The following is a 19,433-nucleotide window of genomic DNA, read 5'->3' as shown; positions in this document are numbered from 1 at the left end:
CTTAATTTTTGTGAGCAGTGTATTTCATGATCATGGAAATTACTCAAATAAATCATCAAAATGCTTTGCTCCCAAAATGTGTGCTTCCATTACCACCCTTTTTGCTTAATTTTCACCCTTTCTGAAAAGCATTTAACAAGTTCAGCACCCATGTATGATAAAAATTCTCAGCAAAGTGGGAATAGATGGAACTAACCTCAACATAATAAAGGCCATGCATGACAAACCCACAACCAACATTATACTCAATGTAGGAAAACTACAAACATTTTCCTTAAGATCAGGAACAAGGCCCTGGCCGGTGGGCTCAGCGGTAGAGCATCGGCCTGGCGTGCAGGGGACCCGGGTTCGATTCCCGGCCAGGGCACATAGGAGAAGCGCCCATTTGCTTCTCCACCCCCCCCCCTCCTTCCTCTCTGTCTCTCTCTTCCCCTCCCGCAGCCAAGGCTCCATTGGAGCAAAGATGGCCCGGGTGCTGGGGATGGCTCCTTGGTCTCTGCCCCAGGCGCTAGAGTGGCTCTGGTCACGGCAGAGCGATGCCCCGGAGGGGCAGAGCATCGCCCCCTGGTGGGCAGAGCATCGCCCTGGTGGGCGTGCCAGGTGGATCCTGGTCAGGCGCATGCGGGAGTCTGTCTGACTGTCTCTCCCCGTCTCCAGCTTCAGAAAAATACAAAAAAAAAAAGATCAGGAACAAGACAGGGATGTCCACTTTCACTACTCTTATTCAACACAATACTAGAGGTCATAGCCACAGCAATCAGACAAGAAGAAGAAATAAAAAGCAACCAAATTGAAAAGGAAGAAGTAAAGCTGTCATTATTTGCAGATGACATGATACTGTATATATAGAACCCTATAGATTACACCAAAACACTACTAGAAATAATAAATGAATTCAGGAAAGTAGCAGAATACAAAGTAAATATCCAGAAATAAGTTGCACTTTATACACCAATAATGAACTATCAGAAAGGGCAACTAAGAAAACAATCCCATTTACAATTGCCACAGAAAAATAAAAATGAAATACCTAGGAATAAATTGAACCATCCTAACAGTTTTCCTGAAACTAGTTGTAAAGTGGGTGTTCCTCCACCCTAGGCTGTCACCTTCAGCACTTCATTCATCTTTGAGATTCCTACTTTCCTAAAGGACAGTGACATTGGGATAATTTCCCAGCAGCTAGTGGTAAAAGTAATTTGAAATTAAATCTCAGTATTTTTTTCTTTAGGAATTTATTTAATCCCCCCCAATAGTTTAGGGAATATGTTAGGACACAGTAAAGGAAGAGAGAGGGAGATGATTTTGCATCTGATTAGGAGGTTTTAGCCCTTGCCAAGCAGTTCAGTGGATAAAGTGTCATTCTAGTGCACGAAGGTCATGGGTTCAATCCCTGGTCAGGGCATGTAGGAGAAGCAATCAATGAGTGTACAACTATATGGAACAACTAAATGGAACAATGAGTTGACGCTTCTCTCTCTTTCTCTCCCTTACCTCCCCCTCTCTTTCTTTTTTTCTCTCTCTCTCTTCCTTTCTCTCTCTCTCTCTTTCTCAGTCAATGGAAAAAATATTTATTTTTCTTTAAAAAGTTCTAGAATTTCCATATTTCAGGCTTTTGTACCTTTTATCTACATAGTTTCCCATAGGTTTTAAGGTTTATTCATCTTATACCAGCATAGAGATTTTGAATATTTTTATTACTTGTAAATGTATTGAAAGAAAAAGAAGACCTTATTTCATACTTTGTTAATTTTAAAAATAGAAATCAGTCATTCAAATTATCTCTCACCCAATCTTTCTAAATTCTAAGACAATAAAATTAATGTCAATTAAATATTGGATTAATATTTCTAATTACTAGCACATATGTTTTGGATCACATTTATGACAAAATGATTGTACTTTTAATTTTTTTTTTTTTTTACAGATTTTATAGTGCTTCTGGGTCCTTGGCACAATGAATTTAGGCACATTTCACAGGACTTAGTGAAAGGTTATGGTGGTGGATATTTATGGTCGTTACTTGACTGTGAGCCTTATTGCTTGTCTTTTATCTGTTTCCAAGCCTCTGGCCTGGAAAGCCACCCCTTATTTTATACACTTGTTTTTTGGCATATGAAATCTTCCCAGTGACCTATTTGATTATATGATTTGCAGGTGGACAATTACCAGTCAGAGTAGACCAGGGGCCGTGTGGCTATGATGCGGCTGGCTAAGTGGTGCAGGGTTTGCTTGATGTTTACATGTGAGAGATGAAAGTGGAGGGCTGTCCTCAGGGTAAGGCTCTGTACAAATTCACACAAAAATTCTATCCAGTAGTTAAGGAAATTATTTCTCACTCAGTGGCTTTCAAAGGTCAAAAAAAGTGAAACAATTTCAGAATCTGTGAATGATTGTACATTAAGTACGCTTTCTAAATGGGCTATATGTTTTATTACATGAGGGAGGAGGCACTTTCAAAACGTAGCAAGTAGGTAGCAAAATTACCGTATATAATTGAGGTTGCCACCAGGGAGAACAACAGATATTAACAGCAACATCCCAGTTGCTCAATTACTCAATTACTTATCGTAATTAGGGAGGTGGCAAGTTTAAATTACATAAAGGGATGAATTGCACAATACTTTTTTATGCAAAAGATGTATTTGGTGCATCCTAGCCTGGTAGATGTCCTGTTTCCATGAATGAAGAGGAGGCTCTGTGTTGGCACCAAAGCCCCAACTCGAGACCCTTCAGGATGCATTTTATGAGTTCTTTTCAATATTCCTTAAGAATTGTTGTGTATAATATGGATTTGACTTAACAGATCTTTCCTGTAGCTGACACAGCTATTGAGCTGACAACCAGGAAATGGGTTTTCAAATTAGCACAACCCAAATGCATGCTATTTTTGTGTGTTTAAAATGAAGGGAATTGAAAAGAAAAATGTCAAGACTAAACCTTGAAGTCACATTGGTTTGTTCTTTGTTTGTTTGTTTGTTTGTTAAGAAGAAGCTGTCTTCTATAACATCTGATCAGTTAGAATAAACGTGCCAGATTTTCAATGGCCTTGGAAATAAATTCACAATACCGAGGCCAACCCCAAACCCACTTAACTAGTTATTTCCAAGGTAATTAAAACCCCTTTATAATGGGAAGAGGACATAAACAGACACTTTTCCCAGGAAGAAATACAAATGGCCAACAGATATATGAAAAGATGCTCATCTTCATTAGTTATTAGAGAAATGCAAATCAAAACTGCAATGAAATACCACCTCACACCTGTTAGATTAGCTATTATTAACAAGACAGGTAATAGCAAAGGTTGGAGAGGCTGTGGAGAAAAAGGAACCCTCATACACTGTTGGTGGAAATGTAAATTAGTACAACCATTATGGAAGTATGGTGGTTCCTCAAAAAACTGAAAATAGAACTACCTTATGACCCAGCAATCCCTCTACTGGGTATATACCCCAAAAACTCAGAAACATTGATACGTAAAGACACGGCCCTGGCCGGTTAGCTCAGTGGCAGAGCATCGGCCTGGCGTGCGGGAGTCCCGGGTTCGATTCCTGGCCAGGGAACACAGGAGAAGAGCCCATCTGCTTCTCCACCCCTCACCCTCTCCTTCCTCTCTGTCTCTCTCTTCCCCTCCCGCAGCCGAGGCTCCATTGGAGCAGAGATGGCCCGGGTGCTGGGGATGGCTCCTTGGCCTCTGCCCCAGGCACTAGAGTGGCTCTGATTGGGCAGAGCAACGCCCCGGATGGGCAGAGCATCGCCCCCTGGTGGGCATACCAGGTGGATCCTGGTTGGGTGCATGCGGGAGTCTGTCTGACTGCCTCCCCGTTTCCAACTTCAGAAATATGCAAAAAAAAGAAAAAAAGACACAAGCAGCCCCATGTTCATTGCAGCATTGTTCACAGTGGCCAGGACATGGAAATAACCAAAAAGCCCGTCAATAGATGACTGGATAAAGAAGATGTGGCACATATACACTATGGAATACTACTCAGCCATAAGAAATGATATCGGATCATTTACAGCAAAATAGTGGGATCTTGATAACATTATACGAAGTGAAATAAGTAAATCAGAAAAAAACAGGAACTGCATTATTCCATAGGTAGGTAGGACATAAAAGTGAAACTAAGAGACATTGATAAGAGTGTGGTGGTTATGGGAGGAGGAGGGAGAGGGAGAGGGAAAGGGGGAGGGGGAGGGGCACAAAGAAAACTAGATAGAAGGTGACAGAGGACAATCTGACTTTGGGTGATGGGTATGCAACATAATTGAACGACAAGATAACCTGGACTTGTTATCTTTGAATATATGTATCCTGATTTATTGATGTCACCCCATTAAAAAAATAAAATTATTAAAAAAAAAACCTTTATAATCAAATTCCTAACATACTCAGCAGCCTAATTCCAGGACTGTAAGGCTACTTCAAGATGTAATTAGAGTGCGACTAAGTCAGGTGAGCATCAGACATTATCAGTAGAAGTGAATAAGTCCCTGAAAAGGGCAATTATTCTCCTTCCACATTTCTCACCTTTTTTGCAGCATGGCTACTACATGAAAGGGAAGTGGAGGGGTGTTTTTATGGCCCCAGCTGCCATTTGTATGTATACTTAAATTTATATGTTGTAACCTGATGTGCGTTCATGTCTGCAAATTGCTCTTGAAAGAAAACTAACCATGTCAACTTCTGATGACATTAAACAGTGGGAGATTTTGTAAAGGATTTCAGATTTTTCTTTGTTGCATCTATGTACAAGACATTTCTTTTACTTCCATTGTGTCTTCTGATCCCCCTTGCTTGTGAGAAGAAAAGGAAGTTGATGGGGTAGATATTTTTTCTTCCTTTCAAACAAAAGATGGGCTTGGATATTTTTTGTTTCTTCAAATGTCTTCTTTAAATATATTTTTTAAACCAAACTCTCAGCTGGTTATATTTTGCTCTTATATAAACCACTCTTTTCATCCTGTTTCTTCGTGTTCTATGCTATCAGTCCCAGCTCATAACTATTTTTTTCCCATTTAGCCACAAGATACAAGTTCGCTAACAGAAAAGGCGTGCTCTAATAGTTCGTCTCCATGTGTGTCCAAAGGCTGAGCTAGCTGCCCTGGCTAATTTCCCTGGGGAAAATTTCTCTGTAATGTGGGGCCATTTGTTGAACTGTGTGATATAGAAGGAGAGAAAATGAAAGGACCTGCCAGACAGAAGCAGGATCACACAGTGCCTTTGAGAGCAAGAAAAGGAAATCAAAGGGCAATTTTAGGTCCACTCCAGTTCCCCAGGCATGTGCTAGAAACTAGGGAAGCTGGAAATTTCTTATTAGTGTTTTTAAAAAAGTCACTAAGAGAGAACCCCAAATTAGGGTTTTATGGCAAATTTAGTAGTGCCCATGGGCTGTGTTCAGAAATCACCACCAATCCAGAAACTTCTGTAGGTGCCTGAGAGTTACTAATTCTTCAAGGGTCTACAAAAATGTTTGGAATCAGAAAAAATATATATACATTGATATCGACTCTCAATTCCAAAACAACATCCAAATGATTATTAAATGTTTAATTGAATGTCTACAAAATGTTTAATACTACTTCATTAAGTATTATACTTAGTCTTTTTTAAAATGATATGTGAAAGCAAAATATTCATTTTTTTTTTTACTTTTCAAGATTTTGAGCATGCCAGTCATAAATTAAATCAATGCCATGTAGCCAATAATTTGTAATGCAGACATATAAGAATCTTTTTTATTTTTTTACACAAAAATATATATTTTAGGTGGGACATTAGGGCCACTTAATGTTATTTGTATGACGTGCGTGGTAGGACTAAAAATGAGAGCCTAGGGCCGCTGAAGCTTTAGAACAGCTCTGCACTGTCGCTCAGTCTCTGAGGGTGTAATTATTCTTGAAGATGCAGATCAGCAGCAAAGACTGTAATGGGGAGGACCAGAAAGCAAGACAGGAAAGTTTCAGTTTCTTCTTGCTGTGTGCATTCAGAGCTGAGGTGAAGTGACCAGGGTAGTAGTCAGAGCGTGAGGAAATTCACAAGGTGCCGACCTCTACATCAGTGGTTTTCAACCTTTTTATACTTGGGAATCAGTAAAATTAGAGGAATTATTTCAGGGACTGCTAAGGTAGAAATCACCCTCAGCATAGGTGAATTCAACTAAGATCATTGGGTCTATGATCTTCATACCACATCAGTGTGCTTAGCTCTTTTGCAGAGCAGCACAAAATTTCTTTCAGACTAGTGGTTGAAAAACACTGCTCTACATCATTGGAAAGATAACAGGAAGGTATCCTAGTTCTTCAGAAGAAGTAGTGTTCATTCCTCAGTTGAGGAAGCAAAGCTGCCCAGGTGGGGCGTGTTGGTAGAACTCCATAGTCACCTTTTCTGCGTTGTGTTCTCTCCCAATAGATGACGAGACCCTCACATGCCCCTGTGTTTTAGTCTGTTTTTCTCAACCTGATAGATTTAGCATGAAAGATTTGAAGTGGTGGCGGTAGGAGAGGGTGGATTATCTGAATTCCACGTGTGATGATCCTAGTCTAATTCAGCGATCTTACTTCTTCTGGCTTTATTTATTTTTATTGACCACATGTGGGGCAGTGAATGTTGACTTCCTCCAAAAGACATGGAAAATGACACTTTCTTGTCATCTTATTCCTAGCAATAACCACTAATAGTAGTTTTATTGTACATATGCTAAAATAGTATTAATTTTTTATAAAATTAAATAATAAATAAGTTTTAATTTTTTTTAACTTAACAGTGTATCTTAGATTTTTTCCGTGTCGATGCATGTGTTCTCACTTCATTCATTTTAATGACCACATGGTATTCCACTGCATGGCTAGGCCCTAATTGATTTAACTGCCTTCTGTTGCTGGGCATTTGGGTTGTCCACTCAACTTTGATCTTTCAGGAGAATGTAACGTGTCTACACAAACCATTATTTATTAGCTACAAATATATACTCTTGGCCCCTGTAATGGCATAGTCCTTCCCAGGAGCAAAAAGAAACAAATATTTCCTTATACTGATGATTGTAATTAAATGTAAAACCTATATGTGATTTATCATTTATTTACTTGTCTTTGTTTTTGCCTTTTTTCTCTCAATGCAGCCGTCTACAGCCAGGGACAAGGATGAACCTACTTTACCGGTAGGAAGCAGGGGCCTTGTCCGGGAGGGCGGAAGGGTAGGGGGCAGGGCTCGTGTGCTCACCCAGTGATCCTCTCCCTTGGAACACTTAATTGGTTTAATCTGCTGCTGTGTGTGTATGCTCTGGCCTACAATTAGTGTCAACTGGATTCTGACATCCACTGACAAATTATCTTTGGGACTAGGTTTCAAAAAGTCTGAGTTCTCTCTTTCATTTGGCGTGAACTTTATAGGAGTTGAAAGAGTGAGATGGTCCCAAATTGCATTCCAAGAGATGTTGATCTGATATTTGGGGACAGCACTGGGTCTAATGCTTGATAGCTGCTTTCTTTATGTATCTGCATGCACCTAATTTTTGGTTGGAAATTCCTTTTGATTTCATTTTTTAAAAATGCTGCTTGAGACCTATATATTCAATACATACGTAATACCCAAAAGAATGCTTTAAGGTTTTTTTTTATCAATATAATTCTTTGCAAATGAAGATATCCACAGCAGAGTTCTTCCAGTTTCTCAAAATAAGAACCTTAGTAATAATGGCTGTGACCAATTATTAACAAGCACATGTTTCAGTTCCTGTCCAATTAACACATCACATTTTATATTGTGAAGAGTGACAAGGAAATGACCTTCAGAATTTTTGTGTTCAGCCATCTAACAGTGATTACATTTCATACCTATTCAAATCTCTTAACCTTGCCCCTAAAATATTTTGAACCTTAACCATCAAATAGCATAATGCATTTAAAAAAAAATCACAGCTCTAAAACAGAATGGACTAGACATGAAGATACATACAGCCCGATGCTTCCTCCTCTCGTGCTCAAAGTGCAGATTTATGACATTCGTTGAGAGCGTATAGGATATGCCAGGTCCAGTGCTGGGCTAGGGGTCATGCCCGGTCCCTTCCTTTGAGGGGCTTGTGAGCTGGTTCACCATTGAGACAGTAATGCCTTCTGATTCTTCTCCAACCCCTAGAGTTGGGGGCATAATTTCTAGTAGAATATCAACTATAATGAAATCACACTAAGAAATTCAGATATTTCCATGTACTTCATACTGACATTTTACCCATACTTCAAGCTTACTATAGGTTTCATGTTCATCTCCACACATACAGACTATGGTTGTTACTAAGTATTTTTCAAAGTAAGGATCCATGGACAATAGTTCAGAAACACTGTCCAAGTTCACCAAGTTCACCTGAATTTTTTTTTTTAGCTTAGTCATCTAATGTGTTTCTTAAAACTAGAAGTGGTTTGGTCTAGGGTCTAGCACTTCCCAAAGTATTTGATCATGGAATCTCTCCCAGGACTTTTCCTGGGAAGCACTCCGTGGGTCTGGTGTATGATGACATATTTTGAAAAACCCTGTATTGTAAAGGGTTGGAAAGCAATGGAAAATAGTATTTTATTTTTACCTGACCTTAGAAAAAGCTCATGTCAAGATTTTAGACCACAAAAATTCACTAAGAATTTAATTTTCACACATTACGGTATCCTCTCTACATCTCTCTGTCTGCAAAGCCTGGCCTCTGGAGTGCCTTCCCCTGTGATAACCAACACAAAATCAATCAAAGAGAGAAAAAACAGTTCTTGTTCAAGATAAAAATCAGTCACAAGCCAGACAGTTGAGGGTATTTTTAAAGTGTTTGTTTTTGAAGATTAAACACCAAAAAAAAAAAACGTTCATTGGTAACCTCACCTCTAGAGGTTCATTCTCCCTCTCTTACCTGTCAGTTTCATTTATTTGGCCAAAAGATCACACTAGTAGGAGTTTATGCAAAAGAAAACACCCTTTTGAAGTTAGGATGTTTCTCTGTAGAATCATAATAAGTAGTTCTCTCTCTTTAAACTTCTCTTAACACAGAGGGTGGGGCCTCGTGGAGTCAGCTCTTGTCCAGGGTAGAGAAGGGGAACCCAGGAGGTGGGCAGGGTGTTTTTGTTTGTTTGTTTTTGGTTTGGTTTTTTTTTTAGGGCAAGGAGAATTTTATTTTGAGAGAAAGCCAGAAAATACTTCTATCATTTACTTTCTATATTATTCTTCCTAATTTTCACTTTTTCAAATGTTTTATAATATATTTCATCATATTTTAGTATGGATATGGCTATAGATAGATACAGATATCAGACAGATATAGATGGATACATACATACATACATAGTCAAACATTTTACTGGAAGGGTGCACAATCCAAACACTTTTACCCACTGGTTCAGATAACAGGCTTTGAAAGAAGCAAACCTGAGAGCCATCCCTCTAGCCTCCGTTTCTTGTCAGTGTGAATTGGACAGCTCATTTCACTTCTCTGAGACCAAGTTTCCTCATCTGTCTAAAGGGGAAAATAACAAAATCTATATCGTTCATCAGGTTCACTTTGAGAATGAGATAAACTAATGGGGGTGAAGCATATTGCACATCAATTAGCATTTATTAAGCTCTAAAAAATGGTAGCAATTAAGTTATTTAGTAGGAAAGGATCTGAGAAAGCCTTTCCTTTGGGAAATGTGAACTTGTACCACCAGACAAGGTGAGAATCTCATCTATAACGCATTTGCCTTTAGTATCTGGGAACTGACATCATCTTTGTCTGGTTTCTCTGCTCAGGCTAAGCCACGTCTCCAACGAGGTGGAAGCTCTGCCTCCCTCCACAACAGTCTCATGAGGAATAGCATCTTCCAGCTCATGATACACACCCTCGACCCACTTGCTGAAGGTAAACATTAGGCTTTAGTTTGTGAGCTTGTTTGGGGGAAGAGAGGATGCATTTCTCTTCATAAAACACGTTTATACTTCCATCACACCAGCCTGCTGTAGTCCACATGTTCAGCATCTTCCAGAGGAAGCCCTGGCCCTTTACAACAGCTCAGTTCATAATCAGAGATTTTTGTACCAGACATAAAATCTGACATCCATGTGTCTTTTGATTCCTCCAACATAAAGACAGTTTGTTATGTGACAGAGAAGACAAAGAGGTTTCTTCCCCTTCTTGCTAGAGTGACAGTTCCCTTTCATCGCCCTTTCTAAATTCCAAAACAAAGTTGTCTGCTAAGATAAACTGTGCTTCTTTTAAAAAGGGAGAGAAGAGAACTTATGGCTTAGGAGGGCTGAGAGTAGTTTTGGGAATGATGTTCACTGCTGAACATTAATTGATATTGTACTCATTCTCTGGCAATTGGAGGGTGGGAGGGGGGTTTCTAAGCGTCTAAAGAGTCCTCTCTAAGGTAAGTGCTTAGGATCAGTCTCTGGAGTCCTGAAAGGCCTGAACTGCCTCCTAGAGAAATTATAGGAGCCATCCCAAAGACTCAAGTATTGAGTTCTTTTATGAAGGCAGATAGATAATCAAGTTTCTTAAATTGCATAATTATCCTAAAAAAATTGATTTTTCAGGTAGGTAGATATTTGATATATCAAATAAATATTACTACAAGGGGTTCATATATAACCCAGTCTGTTCTTCCTTCGTCCGTGGACCTTATCACTGGGCATCGTATCACACAGGGACTGACGACCTGGGAATAAGAGCTCTGAAAAAACATGTGAGATGATGAGATTTTCAAATCTTGTCACATAAATCAGAGCTCTTATTCAATATAAAGCTTTGCTAAATAACGTCAAGTGTACAGGCAGCCCAGAGATTCTAATGAAGTAAAGAAGACTCTGGGAGCTTGAGAGCAGCTCCCCAGGTCCTAGCCCCCCTCCTTGATGCACCCTCTTTCCCAGGATCATAGGGGAGTGTCACAGAGTCACCTCTCATTGTGCAGTTTTTCAAAAAAAATTTTGTTTTATTCCCCAGAGAGTTGTATATCTGACATGATGTTCTCCAAGGAGCCCTGTCTGCTGCATAGACCCTGAGTTCCAGTAACTAGCTGGACACATCCTAAATGTTGTCACTCTCTTTACCCAGAGGCCCACTGGACAAGGAAATTAGACCTAGTCCCTTGCTTTCTTTTCCTTCTCCTAGGCACACAACACCTCCAGAGAAGGAAGTGAAGGGACCCTAGGTCCACTTCCTCCCAGTCACAGAGCAGTTGTGTGACTTTGGGCATTAGAACCTCTCTAACATGGACTTGGCGTCTTCATCTATAATAATAGTCAGTTACCTCTGTTTCACTTCATAACTGACAAAGCATTTTCACATCTATAAAATTTATGCTTCATAATAACACTTCATCGCTAACATTATTTATTATTATTATAATTTTATAAAATACTGTACCACCAAAGCATCTCAAACGCATCTGCGCTGCTCTCTCTACCAGCACTTTATTCCATGCCATGTTCATTGCTTACCTGGAGTACTGCAGGAGCTTCCTCACTGATCTTCTACCTCCTCCATCGCTTTCTTCTTTGTATGTTTCCCACATGGCTACCCAAGTAATCTTCTTAAAAAATAAATCCATTTATGTCACTTCTACTTATAACCTGTAATGGCTTCACATGGCTCGCAGAAAATCGTGAAATACTTGCCCTGGTCTACACGCTGTGTCTCTTTCTCCAAACTCAGTTTGACTCATTTTGCTTTAGCCACAGACACCTTTATGTCCTGAAACAGGTACTTCTTTCCTGCCTCAGAGTTTTTGCATAGGCTATTGCCACAACCCAGAATACTTTTCTTTCCCCCACCTCTTCTGTTTTTTTCTGCTTTGCCCTGCCCTTTCTACAGTACTCTGTCTAAATGACACTCCTGACCATCCAGGATAAATCAGGGCCCCCACCTCATCTCTCAACGCTCCCTTTAATTTTTCTTTATAGCTACATTATAATTTGTGTGGTTATTTGTTCACTGCCTATCTCTCTCAGGATACAGTAAGTTTCTCAAGAGAAGGGACTCTTTTTTATTTACTAGTTGTTCCCAAGGTCTAGCAGAGTACCTGGCATATAACAGATGCTAAGCAACTATTAAGCAACTTGGTTATCTTCATGTTTTTGACCTAATAGTCACACCATTTCAAAGTTCTCTAAAGCTCCACAGGTTTAAGATTGTATTTTGGTTATTTTGAATCACCATCTTCTTCACCCTGTCCTGAGGAGGGCCACATGAGAAAAGAATTGTTTTATCTGCTCCAACTCAATTATGAGCAGGCCACTGAGTATATTTATTTTTGGCATGGCAGTATTATGTAGTAATTAAGAGGGCACACTTCAGAGCTAGACTCTCTAGGTCCAGATCCCAGCTCTGCATTTACTAGCTGTGTGACCTTGAACAAGTTACATAACCTCTCTGTACCTCATCTGTAAAATCAGAATGATATAGAATTATATCTACATCACAAGATTGTTGTAAGTATTAAAAGAACAAATATACATAAAGCATTTAACACAGTGTCTAGCAGACTATAAGTACCATCTAGAGGTTTGGATTTATTCTGTTTTTTTAATTTTGAAAAATAATACAGCTTATTATTATTATTAATTCAAAGTAGTCAAAACGCTATGGAGAAAAACAAGTCTTCCTTATTCATCAACCTCCCAATCCTTCGGTTTTCCCTAGAAGAAACCACAGCTACCAGTTTATTGGGGCTCCTTCCAGAGATGATCTATGCATATACCACTGTGTGTGTGTGTGTGTGTGTGTGTGTGTGTGTGTGTGTGTGTGTGTGTGTGTGTGTGTGTCGATTGGGGGAGTTCAGGTTCTGGTAGGGCCATTTTGCATTTTTCTGTTTGGTGAGGGAGATTATTTTTTTACTGTGAGGTAAGAGAAAGTGAACCTGGATTGTCTAGAATTTTCTGGAACACCTGCCATTGTGGGGCTGCACTGCAATTAAAGTCTGTGTTCCTGCTGTGTCAGTGTGTGCCTTCCAATCAGGTGCCTACTTTCAGGGGGAAGCCACTCCCCAAAGACATGGAGTGCTCCAACCCTGTGACTCTGAGAGAATGCAGAGACCCATAATCAGTCTGGATTTGCAAATTAGGAAATACAGAAAGCACGCCAATGCCTTAGAATTGCTCTACAGCACACAGCCAAGAAAACAGATTGCTCTGGTATTTCCCCCAAATTCACAATCATTTTTCATTTGAAGAACAGCCCAAACAAAGGAACCCACAGCTCTCAGAAATACTCATCTTTCTTTTAGTTTGCCTCTAATCATTTGAATTCACACATCCTTTTGCCAAACTGTCACCTTTAACAATGTAGAGCATGCTGGTTACATCACCAAAATAATGGCATCAGCACTGTAGAGGCTTCCCGGTTACATTTAAGGGGATGGTTCATTGGTGTTCCCGGCATCCACTGACTGAACTGAGGAGTGCATTGGCTCCAGGGGTTGTACAGTTAGTGTTCACAAAGGCAAGTTTTCAACTTAATTTGCAAACATCATCTAGGACAGATGGCCTGTAGAAAGACTTCCCTTTGTCTCATCTGTACTACTCAGGTGTTTTTGTCTTTCAAACCCCAGTGTTGAGCCCTCGCCAGAAACTTTAATTGGTGGTTGGTTTGGCCTCTGAGTCTGAGCCACAATATCTAGCAGTGTTTGTGTTTTGATTCTCTGTTGATATGTAACAAAACACCCAAGACTTAAGGGCTTAAACCAACACCATATTGTTTATTGTTCATGATTTCATGACACAGAAATTTGAGCAGGGATCAGCAGGGTGATCCTTCTCTCCCATGTAGTATCAGCTTGTGTTATTCAGCTTGTATATGGGCAGGTTAGAAGGTCCCAAAGGGCCTCACTCACACATTCGGCACCTCTGTAGGCACAGCTAGAAGGCTGGGCTCAGCTGCACCCTTCTGACTCTCCATGTTGCCTTGGAGCCTTTCCACATGGTTGAACTTCTTACATGAAAGCTAAGGGTTCCAAGAGCAAACCCACCAGGAGGCTTACGAAAAGCTGCAAGGCTTCCAATGACCTAGCCTGGGAAGCCCCAGAATGTCACTTCTACAGCATTCTTTTTTCTTTCTTTTTCTTTTTTTTTAAGTGAGAGGCACTGAGGCAGGTAGGCAGAGAGACAGACTCCCGCATGTGCCCTGACTGGGATCCACCCAGCAAGCCCACTAGGAGGCAATGCTCTGCCCATCTGGGACCACTGCTCCATTGCTCAGAACCAAGCCAGTTCAGCACCTGAGTCAGAGACCTAGGAGCCATCCTGAGTGCCCAGAGCCAAATTGCTCGAGCTGAGCCATGGCTACAGGAGGGGAGGGGAGAGGAGAGAGAGAGAGAGAGAAGAGGGAGGGGTGGAGAAGCTGATGGTCACTTCTATGACTTCCACACACTGGCCGACACTCTACCACTAAGCCAACCAGCCAGGACTACAGCATTCTATCAGTCAAGCAAACAGTCATGAACTCCAGCCAGACTTAGGGGAAGGAGGAGACTCCACCTTTCAATGGGAAGATATCACAGAATTTAAAATCACTTTCAGTCTAACACAGTCTATCTCAGAAACACACATCACCAGTCGGTTCATCCGTTCACCGTTAATTGGTGTGCTCTGGGCAGACCACATTGTGTAAGAGAGGAAGCCGTGAGCAGCCTGCCTTGGATAAAGGTTTAATCCAAACAAGGCTGAGCAGTGGCCTTCTGGGGTCACAAAATTCTGAACAAGACATTGTTCATGAAAAGCAGTAATCTGCTTAAGACTCATATAAGTGGTTTAAATAAAGATTTTGTTCCTTTCATAAGAAAGCCCTGAAGAGCTAGAATTATCAGTCTTTGAGATCATGACATGGCTATCTGAACTGATCTCTCTAATAAATTTAGTATCCCATATTGATTTTAACATTTTCTCTAAATAAGCCATTATTCTTACCCAGGTTTACATCTTTATAAACCTAAAACCAGGACACTGGATGCAGCATTTTTAGAGTGAGTAGTTTCTACTATCAATTTGTCTAATATAGTAACACTAAGTAACATCTGTAGGAAGCTTATAGCCCAAGCACTAGGCTAAGTGCTCTTCATAAACCTCATTAAAGCCTTACCCTAGCCCTACCCCATTATTCTGAGAGACGTTGATATATAAAGATGCATCTGGCTGCAATAAGTGACACAAGAAGTAAATGGCAGGGCTAGAATTTGAACCTGTATCTGTCTGATTCAGAGACTGGGTTTATAGTTCTTACACTACTCTGGCTGCCTTGTGTAACTTCATGTGCAACTCTGTGTTCCTTGTTCCCCTGGTATAAACACCAGCATAAATACCAGGAGCCTTGACCTATGCCTGGACCAATGATACATTCAGTCTGAAAGATGTGAATTTCCCAAACATAAGCTTTTGCAGCAGGACCTATCATGGCCTTAGCTCTCCCGTCACACCCCCCACACCCATAACTACAGCCCCGCTCATCAGTCCCATGGCATCTTGCTCTCAATACTTGATTTTTGCTCAAGTAGATGACATTACTGTTGACCTACTTGTCTAGAATGTCACTGGTACCAAACTACACAAGAAAAGGAACCCCATCGGCAACTCTGTAACTCTGGCAGAGCCAGTGACTGGGTGATGACAATGGAGATTTTGATGTGGGAACAGAACAGGTGGAACAGCATTAGAGTTTGGCCACGTAGCCTATGTGGTCAGCATATGGTAAAAGAGACCACCTAGGTTCAAATCCTTGCTCAGCCTCTTGCTATGAGACCTAGAACAAGTTTCTCAACCTAATTGGGCCTCAGTTTTTTCCACTTGTAAAATGGACTAATGATAGCACCACCAGCATAAATTTATGATTACTATTACTCGATCTTTTAGGGCCTTTGTTTCTTCATCTATAAAAGGGAATAATGATAGTTCCAGTATCAGAAGCTTTTTGTGAGTCTTCAATACAATAATACCCAAAAAGTACATAATTACTGCTCAGTGACTATTGGCAGTGATTTTTTCAATTAAAATTGTGTTCAGTATCATGCAATAAAATCCAACTGCAGTGGCTCAACTTAACAGGTTTTTAAGACTAATTTGTAGAGCAGTTTTAAGTTTACAGCAAACTGAGAAGAAGGTGCAGAGATTTCCCATGTACTCGCTCCCCCTCACAGCACAGCCTCCCGCATTATCAACATTACACACCAGAATGGTACATCATTTACCAGGATGAACCCACATTGACCATCATAATCACCCAAAGTTTATTGTTTATCTTAGGGTTCATTCTTAGTGGTGTACATTCAATGGGTTTGGAAAACTGTATAATGGCCTGTATCCATCGATGTGGTATCATACAGGACATTGTCACTGCCTTCAAAATCCTCTGTGCTCGGCCCTGGCCGGTTGGCTCAGCGGTAGAGCATCAGCCTGGCGTGTGGGGGACCCGGGTTCGATTCCCGGCCGGGGCACATAGGAGAGGCGCCCATTTTCTTCTCCACCCCCCCCCCTTCCTCTCTGTCTCTCTCTCTCCCCCTCTCGCAGCCAAGGCTCCATTGGAGCAAGGATGGAGCAAGCAGCGCCTGGGCGCTGGGGATGGCTCCTTGGCCTCTGCCCCAGGCGCTAGAGTGGCTCTGGTCTTGGCAGAGTGACGCCCCAGAGGGGCAGAGCGTCGTCCCCTGGTGGGCAGAGCATCGCCCCCTGGTGGGCTGAGCTTCGCCCCTGGTGGGCGTGCCGGGTGGATCCCGGTCGGGCGCATGCGGGAGTCTGTCTGACTGTCTCTCCCCGTTTCCAGCTTCGGAAAGATACAAAAAAAAAAAAAAAAATCCTCTGTGCTCAGCCTGTCTCTCCCTTGCAACCCCCAAACCACTAATCTCTTGACTCTTTCCATAGTTTTGACCTTCTTAGAATGTCATATATTTGAAATCATACAGCCTACAACCTTTTCATTTGGCCTTAATAATTTTGGGGGATTTTATTATTATTTTTATTTAACAAGAAGCTCAATAGTAAACAGTCCCAGGCTGGTGATGCTGTGTACCCTGCCATCAGGGACCCAGTCTCCTCCTGTTTTTCATTCTTTCATCCCCACCATGCTTCTGTCATTCTCATCCTCATAGCATGGCAGCTACTCCCCCCGTCATATCTGTATTCTGGAAGAAGGCAGTGCAGCTGTCTTTTTTTCACAGGGGCAGACTTCTGCTTCCTTCACATGGGCCAAAATGGGGCTATGTAAGCACCCTGACTTCCAAAGGAGCCAGCATTGGACACTACACCTTCCCAAACCTGGAGCTCCAATGGTAGACCCCAGTGAAAGTCAAATGTGTTCCCCTTCTTCTTCCCATCCCAAGATCTTTGTCCTACCTTCTCAGATTCCTGATTTACAGAGAAGAGATATGATGTTACTCTTCTTCCTCACTTTTAAAGGACTCTTCTATTTATTAACCCATGAATCCAACTTTTATACAGTGGCCCTGAACCTTCTCCCAGAAAAGATGTGCCCTAGAACTTGTCATCTAAGAACCCTGGTTCCCCTAAAACACAAGTGAAATTATGCCCCACCTCTACTTAAAACTGTCTCACCAGTAGTAAAAGACCTAGTATCTACAGTGGCCCTAAGACCTCTTGTGACCTGCCTCTCTGCCTTCCTCTCTGTGTCTGTCCCTCTTCCCTTCCTCTCTGCCTTACTCTGACCCTGCCCTCCTCCCCTCCTCTCTCTCAGCCATGCTCCTTCCTCTCCTATGTCATTCTCTTTGCCTCACTTCTCTGGCTCCCCCAACCCCTTCTCAGGACTACAAACACACATCTACCTTAGGGTTTCTGCATATGTTCCTTCATCCCCTACCCTCCCTTTCTTCAACTCAGTCTTCAAATGTTACTTGATCAAAGAGGCCTTACTCAATCAAACTTTGAGAAATAGCAAAATCAAAACGATGGTAATAGAAGAGTTCTGGATCTTCCTTGCCCTGCTCTATATTTCTCCATAACACCTGTCACCATGAGTGGATTTATCTGTTGTTTGCTGCCTGTTTCCACCCTTATAGCTCAGCATGGCAGAACATGGAGCAGGCTCTAATCCATCTCCAGAGCCCAGCACATAGGGGTCCCAATAAGTATTTGTTGAATGGATTGTTTGAGTGCTTGCTTTTATAATTTTTCTGCTGGAGAACTGTATGTCTGTAGCCACGTAGACTGTCTTAACCCAGGTCCTGTCAATGGTCTTTGGTCATGACCCAAAGAGTTTTAATAGTGCCCAGCTACTCAGTTGATGGCCGTCTGTGAAGTGGTAAATAGCAAACACGTCTACTTTGCCACCATTGCATCCCCAGTCCCTAAGATAGCACTGACATTAATTAAGTAGATGCTTAGCCAGTATTTGATAGATGATTGAGTAAATCTCCCCATAGTTCTGAAATTGCTGCTGCAGCAATAAATGTCTCCACTCTGCTTCTCATCTTCTTGAGTTTTCCTGTTCAGTTCTTCCTCCTTTCAAGCTCTGTTCTTCTCTTATTTCTTTTCCTTTTCCTCCCTTTGACATACTGTTGGATCTTTTATTTATTGCATTCCATGAGCCTAATTTTATATCTTCAAAAAAATTACAAGATTTTAAGAAGTTTATTGTTTTAATCATTTTTTTATTTTTACAAATTTAAACACCTGTAAAACAGCATCTACAACATAATTTGGTATTCAATTTTGTTTAAGAAAGAAATGGCGAAAGAAGCTTTTTATTCAGCATCAATGGATTCTTATATTCTCTCTACAATTCTAGTAATTTCTCCTTCCTTGAAGATTTTCAAAATTTGATTTACATTTTTTGAATGATAACAAACATTTTATTAGTAATAGCAAAACTTAACAAAAAAGTGAACTTTATACCTTAAGAGAAACAAAAGTAGGAATAATATACTGCTCACAAAAATTAGGAGATATTGAGGGATCCTCTGCCATTCTTGCTCCAGGGCAACTTCCAGCTCACGAAGTGTGTGGGAGGCATTGGACTGTTTGCCAGACGTCCTCCCAGTGCGAATATCCCAACCATGTGCAATGGGATTCAGGTCTGGAGTTGCTAAAAAATAAATAAATAAAGTGCTTCTCTTTCTTATTTTTTTATCACTTCATATTCATTTTCAAATATCCCTTAATTTTTGTGAGCAGTATACTTACCTAGTAGTGATGTAATTGAACAGATTATTTAACTGCAGGGCTTGAGACAGTTTAGAATAGCAAGTCCCCATGCCCAATATGTAATTCCTGTAAGGCTACTTTTCATGACAAATCTATCAGAATTGTGTAATGAGTTGTCTGAAAATGACATCATATGCCTAGTGTGCTACCTGCCTTATTTGCTATTGTTAAGACAGGAAAATTTCCCCATGGTAAATTCACTTCTTGTTCTCAGCTGGTCTCTGCTATTTTCACTTTATATCCAACACATTTATGTTCCATTCAGATTGGTTGGGTGTCC

The 19,433-nt window shown here is 40.9% G+C and overlaps 1 protein-coding gene across 2 annotated transcripts in view; it reads left to right on the top strand.

The window, feature by feature from the left end:
- The window catches only part of SLC24A2 (solute carrier family 24 member 2), a 269,177-nt gene that overhangs the window by 157,171 nt on the left and 92,573 nt on the right, over window positions 1-19,433 (top strand). For both annotated transcript variants that reach the window (XM_066368254.1, XM_066368253.1), the window contains exons 3-4: window positions 7,125-7,163; window positions 9,770-9,878. In XM_066368254.1, coding sequence (XP_066224351.1) covers window positions 7,125-7,163; window positions 9,770-9,878 — 148 coding nt within the window. The remainder of the gene's footprint in view (window positions 1-7,124; window positions 7,164-9,769; window positions 9,879-19,433) is intronic.

This window comes from Saccopteryx leptura, chromosome 2, assembly GCF_036850995.1.
Source record: "Saccopteryx leptura isolate mSacLep1 chromosome 2, mSacLep1_pri_phased_curated, whole genome shotgun sequence".
Lineage (NCBI taxonomy): Eukaryota > Metazoa > Chordata > Mammalia > Chiroptera > Emballonuridae > Saccopteryx > Saccopteryx leptura.
Note: the sequence above shows the minus strand (reverse complement) of the source record. Positions and strands in the feature narration are given on the sequence as shown.